The sequence below is a fragment of the Emydura macquarii genome, unplaced genomic scaffold (genome assembly GCF_026122565.2).
Source record: "Emydura macquarii macquarii isolate MOO-44397 ecotype Brisbane River unplaced genomic scaffold, CSIRO-AGI_Emac_v2 contig_306, whole genome shotgun sequence".
NCBI classification, from domain to species: domain Eukaryota; kingdom Metazoa; phylum Chordata; order Testudines; family Chelidae; genus Emydura; species Emydura macquarii.
Genome location: NW_027130443.1, coordinates 6093702 through 6109132, shown reverse-complemented (window position 1 = coordinate 6109132; position 15431 = coordinate 6093702). Strand labels below are relative to the sequence as shown.

Here is a 15431-nt window from a genome sequence, read left to right as displayed (position 1 = left end):
CAAAATCAATTTGCTCATAGATTAAATAAAAGTTCTTCCTAGGCAAGCAGAGAGGAGAGTTCTGCAAAACTTCTTGCTAGTAGTTTATTTTAAAAAATTCAGAGACCCCTTAAGACAGATTTTGCACGCTCAGCAAAAGAACTTCCAGAAACTGAACACACAAAAAATGTTTTAACTAGACTGTGAATACTTAGTACAATTGCATTTAGTTAATTCATGCTTTGGTAACCTCCCCATAAACAACTTATACACTTGTGATTTATTAAGCACAGGTCTGCAGGATGCTGGTGGGGCCTGTGTGGGTGATTACTGCATCCAGGTGCCATGCTGCCTGGTGTACACCTTCATCACTTGAAGTCCCAAAGCAAGTCTACTTATGTTGCTGCTCCTGCATCCTCAATCCTCCTGCTGGCATTATTGAGATAGACATTGCATCCATGACTGCTCTTAAGGAGAATCTGCACATTCAGGTTTGGGAGTAGGGAACCTTTAGAAAGACAGCAGACTCACAGTTTTGCGCTTCGGAGGTGGCTCTTCAAAGAGCTGTTTTGTATTCCATGGGGCTTGTTGATTCAGCCACAGGAGAGATTAAACATGGTAGATGTCTCTGCTCTGTTTTAGAGAGAGAGAGAGAGGCTCTGTCACTTGTGATCTTTCCTGGCATGGCACTTGTCCACAGACCTCATTAAGACTCCTCCCCTTCACTGCAGATTAGAGAAGATGCTTCATGTACATAGATTGATTACTTTAGAGTAGTTAGTATAGAAATGTTCTTCCACAGCATATTGTATTTGTGTGGCATAATGAGCAGCAGGGGAGGCATTAAACTATTTACATGCAGAAAAAAGACTGAATCATGGGGCCAGTTATAAAGAAGCCTGCGTTCACTAGTTTATTAAAATCTGACAGTATCCATTTTGAAAGACTAAAATGCTTCATAGCACTGAGGTATATTCTGAAGATAATGTGGGGGGTGTGTGGTTAAATCAAAGTGTTGGGATTAAGGAGATATTTGAACAAGAAAAAAGTACAGGAAGTATATGGTTAGCAGCACAAAAGTGATATTCATCCTAGTAGAAGCTGTGTGTGGCACATTCTTATGAGAAGACAAGTTTAAATGGCCGACACATATATGGCAATTTCCTGCAATATCTTGAGAGATTTCATTGAATTAAGTTTAAATAGCTTTGTATTATAAATGCACAATTTATGTATTATTATGGGATTGTATGTTATTTCTGTACTGGGGAAAGTGACTCAGTGTATGAGTTTCAAAGTGCTATTTGAAACAGTGTGCCAGGTAAGAATGAACTTTTGGGACAAACAGGTGGGTTTCCCAGGAAATCTCTAGTGTGAGGTGTATGCAAATGTACACCCCTTCAGTTATACAAGGACTTGCTTTTTGAAGTTTCCAGAACGGGGCCTTTGTCTATTACATGAGGACAAATCAAAGGCACAAGCTACATAAACTATTCATGGGGTTCTTGTTCTGTGCTAACAGCTGTTATGAACGTGTAACCACAGAAAAAAACCCTTGGTGGGGTATGAAGGACTGATCACCTGCCAGAACCCTTGTTGGATTTGAGGGTGATCTCTGGTAAATTTATTAGCATCCATGTATGTTCCTTTATTGTAATATGTTTTCTCTGTAATGCTTTCACATTAAGAATAAATGTGCTTTCTTAGAAAGGGCTGTGTGGTATTTTAAAACTGGGGGCAATTACGCTGTTTATAGCCTCTGAGGAGAAAGCAAAACAGGTCTGCTTAGACAGTCTGATTTTCTGGGGAGCTCAGCGTATGTAGGGAACTGTGCAGCAAGGAAAAATCCTGATCAGGAAAGAGAGACATGGGTCTCCACCCAAGAGAGCCGCAAGCTGAGGAGCCGCAAGCCTAGAGTGTGTGCCATTGGTAAGCCATAAGCAAAAAATACAGGTACACTTGCCCTGAACTGTGAAAATGGCTATGGCAATATTTTAGAATCATGTTAAATACATCTGTGAAAAAAGCTTCAGGAAGATAATTTCTAGGTGTCTCTAATCATTGGACATGAGGTTAATTACAGAAATAGTCCACGGAACACTCAGGTGAATGCTATTATTTTGCCCTTTATTGCATTTCTTTAAGTTTCATTTCACGGATTAGCAGAAGCTAATCTGTTCAGACAAGTTTTTTTCTTTGCATTCAGTTTTAGATGCTGTTAGTTGATCTAATAGTTAAACTTAGATTTTCCATCCGGTGTACATTTGTATTTATTTGCTAAAATGTTAGTAGGTGTGGTAAGTGGGTGTTAATATAGGTGGATAAGAAAGCTTTGTTTTTCACAATGAATGAATGAATTGTCACTTCCAGCTATAACAAGTGTGTGACTGGGCTTCATTTTATTAAGGACTATACGTTTGGTTTGAGCAGGTGAGATAACTGCCCCTCTGTTGCTTGTTCTACAGACTTGAATTGGAGAAACCAGCAAAAAAGCATTTGTAGTGGACTAAAAAGAGCAGCAACTTGACATGAACCATTCTGCAGCTTAACCTTATTGTTTAGAATGTCTGATAGCTTAGCACAAACTTTAGTACTATGTTTGCAATTATATATATTTTTAATCTTTTGTCTGTTTTGTGTATATGTAGACAATGTTAATAAACACAACTGACTGACCCGGTTATAATATTTGTGATTTTCTTTCAGCTAAACTAATTTCAAGCAGTTGTGTGACTAGAACAGTGGTCCCCAAACTATGGGACGTGCCCCACTAGGGCAGCACTGAGGAACATTTGAGGGGGCATGGCGGGACCTGGGCCGGACCCCACAGGAGGTGGGGAGGGAGTGCCTCCCAGCTTCGCTCTTCACCCCACTCCTGGTGGTGACCGCATCTGCAGCTCCAGCACTCCCAACCACGACTCCTGGAAGGACATGGAGAGATTCCATTAGTGGTGGTGGTGGTAATGGTGGGGCGGGGGAGGGGAGGACTAGAACAATCTATATTACTTTTTTGGAAGTGATTTTTTTCAGCACCCACAACAAAAGGTTTATCTGTATATGGCGAAGCATATGTTCACCAAAGCCTGAGATACGCATGTACTGAAATGTAGAAATATATCTGGTCATATGCTGTGTGGTAAAAGGTTCAAGGAAGTCAGAAAACTCTGATATGTGAAACATTTTTCCCTTAAAAATCCATCTACACATTTTTGCTCATTTGGGAAATGTTCAGTTTGGTTTTCTGTTGGCCTCAAAGTTGACTCTGGAGATGGAGAATAGGTGTGTGCCCTTCTTCTGCTATTTAGTAAACAAGGCTTCAACATTTAAAAATATATTTTTTTCACCTCTAATATCAGGCATGTCAAGTCTTGTCATCTCATTGCATTGCTAAACTTCATCTCACTCTGTCTACTCATACATGCATATGGATGTGAGTTTAAATCAGGGGTTCTCAAACATTTTTTTTGCTGGGACCCCCTTTGAAAATATTTTAGGCTGTGACAACCCTCTAACCCCATGCCATGCCACCCTTATTTCTGCACTGCTGCTGGTAGCCTTCAGAACTGGGCACCCGGCCAGCAGCCACTGCTCTTGTGACCCCCCCCCTACAATAGTCTTGCAATGCCCTTTTGGGTTGGGACCCCCAGTTTGGGAAACACTGGTCTAAATCAATTTGGAATTCTACTTCTAATGGAACTTATGTTCTTGGGCGAGAGAGTGGTTTATTCAGCCTAAATTCATTAATATTAAGGTGATAATTTATGTAGAAAGACATGCAACCACAAGAGTGTCTAGATTTTAGGGTATTACATCTGTAATGCTTCTGATTCTGCTTCTGTAGAGGCAGTTACTCAAAGAAGCAGCATGAATCTGAAGTCACTGATGACATGATTTTTGTTTTTGTCAAACTTCAGAAGTTGTATGTTTTGTGTTCCATGTGGAGGCTGGAGGGTAATCAATATTTACAAACTGCAGAAGAGCAAAATGGTGAGGATAGCTTATTATTTTCAAGATTCTAAGGAGATGTTCTGGAACAGGTGTTTGGTTACCTGCAAGACTCAATAAAAATACAGTCAGTCCTTTATTTACCTCTGCTTACAATCAAGAAACCCTGGAAATAGGGTTTTCACACAGCATTTTTGCATTGAAGTAAAGTGGTGAGATAATTAAAAGTTGTGTATCTAAAGTCAGCCTTTTCAGATTGTCAACCTCTGTACTTTTAAGTGTTTAAAAAAAAAAATCATGACCCTCTGTATCTACTGTAAGAGTAAAGGTAAAAAAGTGTCACTGATAAGCCTATGTAACTTGTATGTTTCAAGAGGTTGATAGAAAATACTTGACTTTGAAGTGTCAGGGCATGTGGGACACTAAGGAAGTGAGAATTTTCTTGTTTCAGGTTGTAATAACATTTTCAACACCTCGTGACCTCCCTGAGGGTCATGACCCACTGGTTAGGAAATGCTAGTGTAGACACCTGCTTTGCAGGATATTTAAAGCTGAAGCCAGATTCTTTTAATGGAAAGGAGTGAAGTCAAGTAGACCAGGTATATGAGTGCTATCAGAGGACTGTATTTTTTCCTCAATACATTCCCGAAGTCTTAAAGGGTATGGCCAAATAGAGAGATTTGTGTAGTTAATTTTTAAATTCACTGGGATCGGCGTCTTGATATGGATATATTAAAATCTTGAATGATGACTTTACCCCACTAGCTATAGTCACTACTTTATCTATTTGTCAATAGCACTTTTACTGCATTTGAGAGGATCTATAGTAAAAGTAAAACTTGTCATTTTTTAGAGCAACATCCTAGGAGTGTCACTATGATTTATAGTAAATTCTTTGGGACAGTGATTGTATTTCATTATTAGCATGTACAGTGCCTAGCACAGTGGGGTTCCAATCCCTGAGTGTATTTGAGTGTTACTGTAATACAAATAAACTAGTCTTGAGTCCACATCTTCAGCAAATATAAATGATCGTAGCTCCTTTGGCTTCAGTGGAGCTATGACAATTTACGGCAGTCGAAGATCTAGTCCAGTGTATGCCCAAGATGAACAAAAATTGGCAAAACTTCTTTGTCAAAAGAGAGCTCAATTTCTGATTATACATCAGAACTGTCAGACAGTCGTGGAACACTGAGTAAAAGACAACGAACATATCTCTAATAGTATTACATTTGACCATTTTTTTTCTGTTTTTAAAGTTAAGCAGTTTTAAATATCTTAACTCTTACTGATGACAGAAGTTATTAAAACTACAGGTATGTAACCTAATGTTTTTAGCATTGTTTACTGTTGTCTTTCCTTTGGACAATGAAAATATGCTAATCAGTTTTACTTCTGTTCATCGTCAGTTACTACTTAATTTTACCTTTTGTTTCTCCTGCGCTGTCATACTTCGGTGTTTGGGTTTCAATCACGGTAGGGGATTATTGGTTTGTGTAAAACCTTGTCCTTTAAAGCCTAAATCTTGAACCAGATTTGTTCTGATGCTGGTGTTGGTCCATGTGAAATGCCTTCTTTGAGGGAAGCTAAAATACTTCTATTCCAAAGGCCGTGTACTATTCCAAAGGCCATGTAGGTAATTTCTGCTGTTTATTTCCAGCCTTACTTCATTGGCTTATCAGGCAGCAATTACACTGTTACCAGCATAGTCTCAACTATCTTCTGCTTGAAGCAGAAGCAGTTTTGCCTCCACAGAATGTCAGTCAGTGTTGCATTAAGCATTGTAGTACTCTCAAATGGCTAGTATCTAAATAGTATTTCTTAATGCTATCAAATAGAGAGAGCAGATGTTGCTGATTTTTTTTGCTAGCCATTGTGATAGACTTTTCAGAAACCATGTGACCCCATGAAGGTCGTGATCCCATGAATCAATGCTTCCACATTATTGGGAGCTCACTTGAACTTCATATCTGTCTGAGTTATAAAGCCAAAAAAAAAAATCTAGTTTTTTTAAATAAAAGGAAATAAAACATGAATGAGGTTTTGTAGATGACCTCAGTTCTTTGTTCCATCTTCCTACTTATTTCATCCTCTCCAGTTCTTGGCTCTCTGTCATGATGTGGGAACCACTTATTTGAGAGACCACCTGACTTGATACCATATTCACAACATTAATCAGCATTCACCATCCCTGCCCAAAAAGAAAAAAACGATGTCAAACAGAGTTTTTCACTCTGAAAAGAGAGAGGAGACGGTTACTCCCATGAAGACCACTTAGACTCTGCTATTGATTTGACATAGAGGACACTTGGATATCACAGTGATGGGCAGCAGTATAAAACCATCAGACAAATCAGTAGTGGCAGATCCAGTAGGATTGGGCTCTGAAGGATTGGTAAATGATAGAACTTAGTGGAGGGTCTTGACTTCGTACCTCTCTCTGCCTGTGGTGGTTCGCCAGAACATAGCAGCCTACAGGGCATGATGCAAGTCACTCTTAGTTTAGCAACTTTTGATTGATTTTGATGGTTGCTTGTCCTGTTTACTTAAAATTACTGACAATAGTAGCATTAATGTGTAAACTTTGTATAAGTTGCCATGGTGATGTATGCTCTAAAATATTAGTGTCCTTGGCAGCAGCCTTGAAATACTAAGTTTTAAGCAAATGAGAGCAGAGGCTTAAATGTAAAGAAGCACATACTCTGGAGATTTAACTGTTGTTAAATTAGACATTTCAATAAATGTTAATCAGCTAAAAAAATTCAGCTTCACTTCAGATGCTTCACTTTTACCAGGATGAAATGTGATCTTGCAAGAAAAGCGTGGCTTGTGGGAAGATGAAAGATTGGGAAAATGAAAGTCTGAGTTTGTGCTTTGGTTTCTCACAAAAAACTGTTTTGAAGGGATTACGACAGTCAAGTATCTGATTTATGCGTCCCATCTTTGCCTCTCCAATATCATTGATTTAATCTTTCTGCATTAATTTAAAATATTTGCATTTTCAAGATGAATTCTTGGGACTCAGACTTATGCAGTTTGTTGAATCAGTCTTTATACATCTTATAAATGTGGAAATAATGCTTACCCGCAACTGTTTTGTTGCATATATTAGGAGAGGGGTGCTATGACTTCATGCTATATTCCCAGCTTTGCTAAATAATTACTGTGTACATCTGCATTTTTCACTTGAATTTTAGCTATACTGCCATGTAAGTGTTTCTGCACAATCTTTCCCCCCCTTATTTTCTCACATGGTTTTCAGTCACCAAGGTGATTGCAGCAATGTTTTGCCTGGGGATTGTTCCTCTTGGCATACTAGCCAGATTAAAGGATCATAAGTCTTCACCTTTCACTTAATTTGAAGTCTCCTTTTCCCTGTATAATCCTGTCTGTATCCTTCAACTTTTGACTGCAGTTGTCCACATTTTGTTGGATTTGCAGTCATCAGTTGCTAAAGCATGGAAGTGATTCTGTTGGGGCTTGCTGTTTGTGGTTTCACGGGTTCCGAACTGGCTTAAAGATTGAAAGGTCCATTTTAATTATTTAGTGTGTGTCCCAATGTATGGTGGTTTTTTGTGGGGTGCCTAAAAGGCAAGATACATAAATATTATGACTGACAGATGGATGCCTCAGTTTAACTAGTCAGAATGTATGAGCAGCTAGCTAGCATGTTTGGATCACTTAAAAAGAGGCTTTTATGGAAACCAAAATAAAATTTAAAAACTGAACCTGTGACTGTTGTTGAATATGATATTTAAGAGTGTAGTCTGTTTGCCTTCTCCGTTAGGCCTAATCTATGTTTGGAAGAAGTGGACCCAAAAATAGCTCTGCACCCTTCTTTCTAGAAAGGACTAAGCTGCACTTAATGTATAGCACCTTTGATTCCATGGGTCTCAAAAGTGCTTCACAGAAAACTAAGGGAATGTCTACACTTCAGCTGGAAGCATGCCTCTCAGCCCAGGCAGGCAGTCATGCACTAGATCTGCTTGAGCTAGTGTGCTAAAAATAAGCAGTGTGGTCATTGTGCCACAGTCTAGCTGCCCAATACAGATCCACAGTCTAGCTGCCAGGCTTGTACTCAGGCAGCTAGCCTGTGCCGCAGGCGCTGTTTTTAGCGCACTAGCTCAAGCAGAGCTAGCACGTGTTTGTCTGCCTGAGCTTATGAGGCACACTCCCAGCTGCAGTGTATACATACCCATAGCCTCTGTAAATCGCTGTGAGGTAAGTATTTACTCCATTTAACAGACTGGGATACTGCTGTGCAGAAGTGACTTGCATAAGGTGTCGATGAGTCAGTAGAAGAGCTAGGAATAGGACACAGGAATCCTGACTCGCTATCCTCTGTTCAAATAACTAGATACTCTTCTTTTGGTCACTTCCTAGGTCCTGTTTTGGGACTACCACACCTATGGACTTCAAAAAACGAGTTTTCCTCATCATAATGAATTAGTGATCATTCTGTTTTCTACTCTCCAGTTTCATTGTCTGAATTGTGCAGCTTGAAGGTAGCAATGGGAGGATTTGGGGGTTATCATCTTTGTAAATACTCTGGTGAAACCAAACATTTGGTGCTTTACAAAGGCCCACATGTGCTTCATGACTGAGAACAAGGATGAACTCCTGCATGGTCTATTCCTCCTTACCTTTCATTCAAACACTGTCCCCTTTAGTATGGTAACAAATGTGGCTTGGGCAGGGATCTTGGATATATAAATGTAATGGAAAGCTAACTAGATCAATGTTTTTCTTCCATATTCCTCATTCATAGACAGTGTTATTCCCCAGGGATTAACAAAGAGTTAATACCCACTGATCTCTTAAAGCTTTCTATATATAGGGTCTTTTGTTTCCTGTATTCTTAATAGATATTTTGGAATGGGATTGTTCTGTTCCCGCAAAACTTGAATTCAGTTTTACTATGACAGATCTGATTCCTAGTCCCCTAATACACTTAGATTTTTTTATTCAAAGGAACCTTATTGAACTCATTTTAATCTAATGGCGGCACCAAGTAGAGATTTACTGTGGGAGCTGTAAAAATTCAGATAAGGAACAAGTAATCTAAAACTACATTGGAGATTTATAAGTGAGATGGAAGGCAGTTACAGAATGGTTCATGCTTTTATCATCCTTCCCTTACCTGGTGCAGTTTAGTGCCACATACCCCAAAAGTTGTACGCTCGAGGCTTGTCTAAACACAAAGGTTGTACTGCCTCACCGTACTGCTATAGTTCATGCGGTACAGTCAATATGGGAATTCTCTCTGTCCCTTATGGTTGTGTGCAATGAATGATGGCATAGGTTGTAGACCAAATGGAATACCCGTATGTATTCAGTTCAACACTACTCTGATTCTTAAACATCGAGGGTATAGCTGTGCAACAAACAAAAACCCATGTCTGGCCTGTGCCAGCCAAATCGGGCTCGGGCAAAGGGGTTGTTTTATTGCTTTGTAGACTTCTTGGCTCAGGCTGGAGCCCAGGTTCTAGAACTCTGTGAGGTGGGAGGGTTCCAGAGCGCAGACTCCAGCTTCTTAGCTCGAGCCCTACAAGCCCAAGTGGGCTGGCACGGGCCAACTGCAGGTTTTTCTTTGCTGTGTAGACATACCCTGTGAGGCTTAGTGAACATGTGTGTCCCTGCTTGGCAGCTTTCATTTTATATGTGCTCCTGAGAGCCTTTTCTGTTCTAGCATTTTTATGGAAGTTTACATAATCAGCTTTTTAAAAAGCTATCGGCAAATGGAGGAAGTTAGATGTATTGGTCAGTTTCTAGTTTGAGTGATATGTGGCTGCAAAAAAGAACAGGACTTATCTGGTACACAAGATGAACTAGGGTTTCTTTTCAAATTCTCGTTGTGGCAAACATCTTGTAACTAGACTTTTCATGACAGACCTCTGTTTGGTTCATGAAAGAAGAATAAAGGCATAAATGAGCAATAAAATATAATAGCCCTGCTATTAATGGACCATTAGTAGACACCTCTAGCACTTTGAGAGACTTCAGGCCAGAGGCAGAATGATCTGAGCTGCTAGAGGTTCTTACTGCAATTATTTATATTCCTGGGCATGTTGTCTTTGTTTCACTCCACCCTTTCATTGTTATATATGGATTGTGAAAGAGGGACACAGATGCACAATTTCATAAGGATGAAATCTGTAACCACAAAGCAGAGACTTAACTTTGAAAACGCAAGCTAATTTTGGCATTCCAACAGTAAACTCTTAAATCAAATGTCAAGATTCCACGGGTTTGTTTTGATATTTCCCCACAGCCTAAAAACCCTATACTTGATTTCCTTGATTAAAAAAACACTGAGTAAACCAGTGGGTGGAAGTGGGAGGACGAGAGCTGGCAAAGGTTTTCTGAAACAAAATACTCTGAAATAAGCTCCTTGGGTCAGGGACTGTGTTGTTATTATGTATTTGTAAAATGCCTAGGATAATAGTCCTACTCTATATGATTGGAGTCCCTAGGTGCTACTACAATCCAAATAATTCACTTGTGTAAGCATATTTATCCCTCAAATGTAAGAAGGCACACATTGGCCAAAATGAAAAGGTTGCAACTCTGCAAGTAAAACACAAGCACAATAATAATCCCCAGTTTACTAAGTAGTGAGTATCTGCTCTTAGATTCCAACTTTAGTACCTGCCTTTAGATTCTGATATACTTCTGAACTTGTACGATTTTTCAGTATGTAATCTATAATTAAAGGGTCAACTAAGCCAATCAAGATATGCAAAAACATTCTTGCTGATCTGGGAGGATGGAAGTGCAGGGATTTTACAAATTGCCAATATACTGAGCTCAGTTGTCTTTTCTTTCATAATCTTCGCTAGTTTTCTGTCACTTTGGTGCAGTGAACTATGGCATATTTTAAATTTTTAATGCTAGAAGCGAGCGAGGGAGGGAACTTGGGACCCTGAATTTTGTTCTTGTCAGCCATGCTTTGCTTTTACTTTTCTGGGCTCAACATATGTTCTTTTTTGTTTAGGAAAGACTTATTTACCAAAGACATATGCAAGCCACTTAATATTTCAATTCTAATTTTCTTTATCGATAGCGTGGGGGGATATTGACCTTCTCATGGGTGTTGTCAGGCTTCATTTAATGTCCATAAAGAGCTTTGAGATATAGATAGGTGCTGTGATGGTGATTATTTTCTTGGCCTGAAGAGTGAGGATCTGCATTGTAGTCCTGGCATTGAAAGCTAGTACTGATGTTGCTTGCCAAGATACAGGAACCAGATACGCACGTGAAGGATTCTATGACACCTGTTCCAGTACACAGCTACATGACCATGAAATATTTAATGCAAGGTACAAGATATTGCTAAGAGTTCAGTTGCACATCACGTAAGAGAATCTATCAGCATCTCCTGTCAAATTTGCATATATTATAAATATCAAAAGTTTTAGATTAAATTCTTGTTATGGTTTTTCTCCAGTGTCTGAATGAGATTGAATTTGGGTTTTCTACATAGTCTTTCATACTGTGGATGTTTCAAAGCTCTTTACAAAGCAATTATTTTGATATTCAAAGTTCAGTATATGAAGGCAAACTCACAGGCTATGATATTAAAACAATGAGTGAGACACTGAGGTCATAGTGTTCTTTAAATGGTACCTGGAAACCTCTGTAGAATGAATAACTTAATTATAGAGACTCAGTGGTTAAGGTAACAGTTGAGATTTGTGCTTTAAAACCGGGCCCTCTGTCTTGCATTTATGAATGAATTTAGTCTCCAAATTTGGAACAAATTCTTCATAAGAAAATTGAATTTTCGGTGTAATATCACTGAGAAAAATGTTGGACTGGCAAAGAAAACATTAAAAAATGTTCTTTTTATAAAAAACGCGCCTGACTTCGCATTTCTTTGGGTTCCTCTAGCTAAGCAATTGAAGTTCCCACATGCTGCAAACTTCACTCTTGCCTGTATTTTGTTTATGCGATTTCTGGACTTTTTTTCAACATTTGCTTAATTCTGACTTGTGCATTACATCTCATTTTATCAGAATAAACTTATATTACAGCATTAGCTGACATCACTATTTAGGGCTTCTAAAGATCTTGCCAAAGTCTTCCAGCAAAGCGAGAGAAGTGAATACTGATATTTTGATATTTAAAGGGAAATAAAGCATGATGGTTTTGTTTAATTTGTAAAAGGCTAACACTTCTTTGATTCATAGTTCACCTTAAAGGGAATCTGTCAGTTTAAATCACATTGTAAACAATTTTCAATACTACTGATACTAACATTTTCGATTGGGTGAAAGAATTTTAAATTATCTTCTTTATGCTGTCTTCTCTTCATTTCTGTTCAGTCTCATTCATTTTCAGATTCTCAGTACTGCAGGCTAGCAGTTCCAAATACAGCAGGGGAAAGCTGATATATAAAATGAAAACTTTACAGTGGGCATTTTTTATACAAACTAGATTTTATTAACTCTTGTTTTTACAAAAACTTGAATTTCAGGTCAAATTTGAGTAACCATGTCCCTTTTAAAACCCTTTTGAACATAGTTATAAGCTCTAGAGATGGAACCCAAATTCCAGCTTTAATTCATCATTCTGTCTGTTATTTAATTCAAGATTGTCTTTTTTGTTACTTATATTTTAATCTTATTTTGATAGAATGAGAAATACTGGCAGTAAGATAAATTACTAAATTTCAAATGTATACTACTGAAGCTTTTGTCCTATGATTTACTTAAAAGCATAGGGCAATTTTGTTGTAATTTAGTCTTTTTTCCCTAAATGTCTTGTGTATATGAAAAGGAAAAAGTATTCATTTTTCATTCCCCTCCAAACTTTTCACTGCATTATCCAGGGGCTGCAAAACTGAGATCTAGCTGAGCTGAATAGAATCAGAAATGATCATCTTCCATTTTTCTCTCTTGTAACTTACAAATTTTGTAGCACTTTTGTTTATTTTGTGAAAGTGGTGAGTCAGCAAGACTGCTCTATGATGGATCTGTGCTCAGTAATCTTGTATCCTGACAAAGGGTTCTAGTGTAAATGTTGCTATATATTTAACTATAGCTGTGTGAACTGTGCTGCCTTGGAATGTGAAGATCCTGAATTAATAAGCAGTTGCTACTTGCCCTAACTTGGCTCAATCACTCCATGGTTTGTGTTTGCACTAATATATATATTCTCGTCTCCTTTCCCCTCCCCCCCCCCCCCCCCCCGGATCTTCCATTTTATTAAAGATAATACAGCCTCCCTACTTCACTATCTAGTGGTTAAATCCTATGACTTGATGCACGAGTATCACTCCAACATTCTGAAAAAGGGACAAAACCATGCAGGATAATGCAGTAATTCCAGTATAAAGAGGAGAATATTAAGTAATGCAGTAGTCCAAATACTGCTTTTTTAAAGGGTAGAAATCAGATTAATCTAAGCGAAGTTAACAGTTGCTCCAGATTTACCTCCTAAAATTCTTGTACCCTGGCCCTTTGGTAGGTATAATGGGAATATGGGCTTGCTTGTTTGTGGTGCTGAATATATAAATATGCAAAGAAGGTGGAGTTATTGGCTCCCTCTGGAGCTGTTGTCTTATTCACCTGCATTGGGAAATCCTGGGGTGGGCAGAGGGGCTGAGCAACAATGCCTTAAGTTGCTCAATAGTGATCCCTTCTGGTGTGCAAGCAGTGACATTGAAGAGCTCCAAAGGCAGTCCTATCTAGTTTTCAGCTGGAACAGTTGTGGCTGTAACAAGGGTTGTCAAAGGTGTGTGCGGTGAAGGATTTGAAAAGGGGAATCTCCAAAGTGTAGGAGTTTCTATTAAGAAAATTTAACAAAGAGTAGCCTACGATTATTTTTAGTAATGAGCCTAATACTGTGCTTTCTATAGTGCCTGGCATCCTAAGTTAACATAATAAAAATAAAGCCCTAACTCCCCAGTGAGGCAGATCACTAGTATGGTCTACAAATGGTGAAAGTAGAATCCTGACTCTATGCTTCTGCTCCAACTGCTAGATATACAACCTCCTAAAACTTCTTTCCTGTTAAGTTTTTTAAAGAGTGGCTCTGGGCTGAACTGATTTATTCACAGGGAATTGAAAAGACATTTGAAGAAACATTTCAACATATTTTTGACTGTAACATTTAAATGTTAGCATAATGGTTTTGATTAGCGAGTAGTTTTTTTCGGAATCGAATGCTTATCAAAACAGTGGGTTATTAAAATTTGTCACAAATTGGAAACGAGCAAACAAAAACTAACGTTAGGCCCTGCTAAATTGCATGAAATCTGCAGGATGAAGAGTGGCTCATTGTAACTGAATATGAAAGTAATAAATCTCTCTTCCCTCAGGCAAAGTACATCTCCCACTGCATTGATGAGATCAAACAGGAGCTGAAGCAGGATAACATTGCAGTGAAAGCAAATGCAGTCTGCAAACTTACATATGTAAGTGCCTTGCTAAGGTGTAATGTAACAATACCTTTTATTTTACTCTTGCTAACTGCCAAGTAATTGTTTGAACTGTGCTTTCAGTTACTTTTCTTAGTTTTACTTATGTAATATGACTTAAGCATGGTATTTTCTAAAGTGGGTAAAAGGGACACTAACTAAAAGAAAAATCACTCCTGTTGGGAGAATATTTACTGACTGGTATTTCAAGTAACATCTAAGAATACTGTATCTGAAAGGTTAGGCAAATTTTCTTTGTGCATTTTGACAACCCTTCGTACATAGTAGATTTTGCCATTTTTTCTCAACAGTCAACTTCTCTCTTCTTGTATGGGCCCTTCACGCAGCAATAGGGGAGAGAAACATTTTTTAAAAGAGATGTACTAGAAGGTTTAGTACCTGAAATTACTCTAACTCTTTTCAGAAACTTGCTTAATTAAAACTGACTTTTGCTTTGAAACTTTTATATTCTGCGGGTAGGAAAAAATAGCTGAAAAATCACCTGTCTATTTAATTCTATCCAGAACATATATTCTATAGTAGTATTACTGCATATTTTCAACTTGTTACAGTTGCTCCATTTTTAAAAATTTCCTGGTTGTTGTGTCTTGTATTTTGAAAATATTATTCTTTGGCTCCTTTTCTAACAGTTACAGATGCTGGGCTATGACATCAGTTGGGCTGCGTTCAATATTATTGAAGTAATGAGTGCATCAAAGTTTACATTCAAAGTAAGTTGTCTATATAATTGACTAGCGAACGCATCCAACTGGATCCTCCAGTATAGATTGAAATTATTTTATCTTTGCTTCCGCCAGTCAGACAGAACGTAAAACATCAGCATTACTTTCTTCCACCAGCCATGCAGGGTATATGTTTGTGACAGTCCTGGTTTCTATTCTTCTGTTTAGGTTGCTCAAGGCTCCTTATCAGTTGATGTATTTTCTTTTATTCATTATATTTTTGGAATGCTTTTTCATGAGTTAGTGTCTGACACTGGGAAAGACTACAGTCTAGCCCAAAAGGGCTGGACTAAGTTTTGAGATGAGACTGTCAACAGCCTTTAGTTGTTGCTAACGGTTAGTGT

The 15431-nt window shown here is 38.3% G+C and overlaps 1 protein-coding gene across 2 annotated transcripts in view; it reads left to right on the top strand.

Annotated features, from left to right (window-relative positions):
* The window catches only part of AP3D1 (adaptor related protein complex 3 subunit delta 1), a 62533-nt gene that overhangs the window by 8372 nt on the left and 38730 nt on the right, over positions 1–15431 (top strand). For both annotated transcript variants that reach the window (XM_067557740.1, XM_067557730.1), the window contains exons 2-3: positions 14246–14341; positions 14995–15075. In XM_067557740.1, the coding sequence (XP_067413841.1) occupies positions 14246–14341; positions 14995–15075 (177 nt within the window). The remainder of the gene's footprint in view (positions 1–14245; positions 14342–14994; positions 15076–15431) is intronic.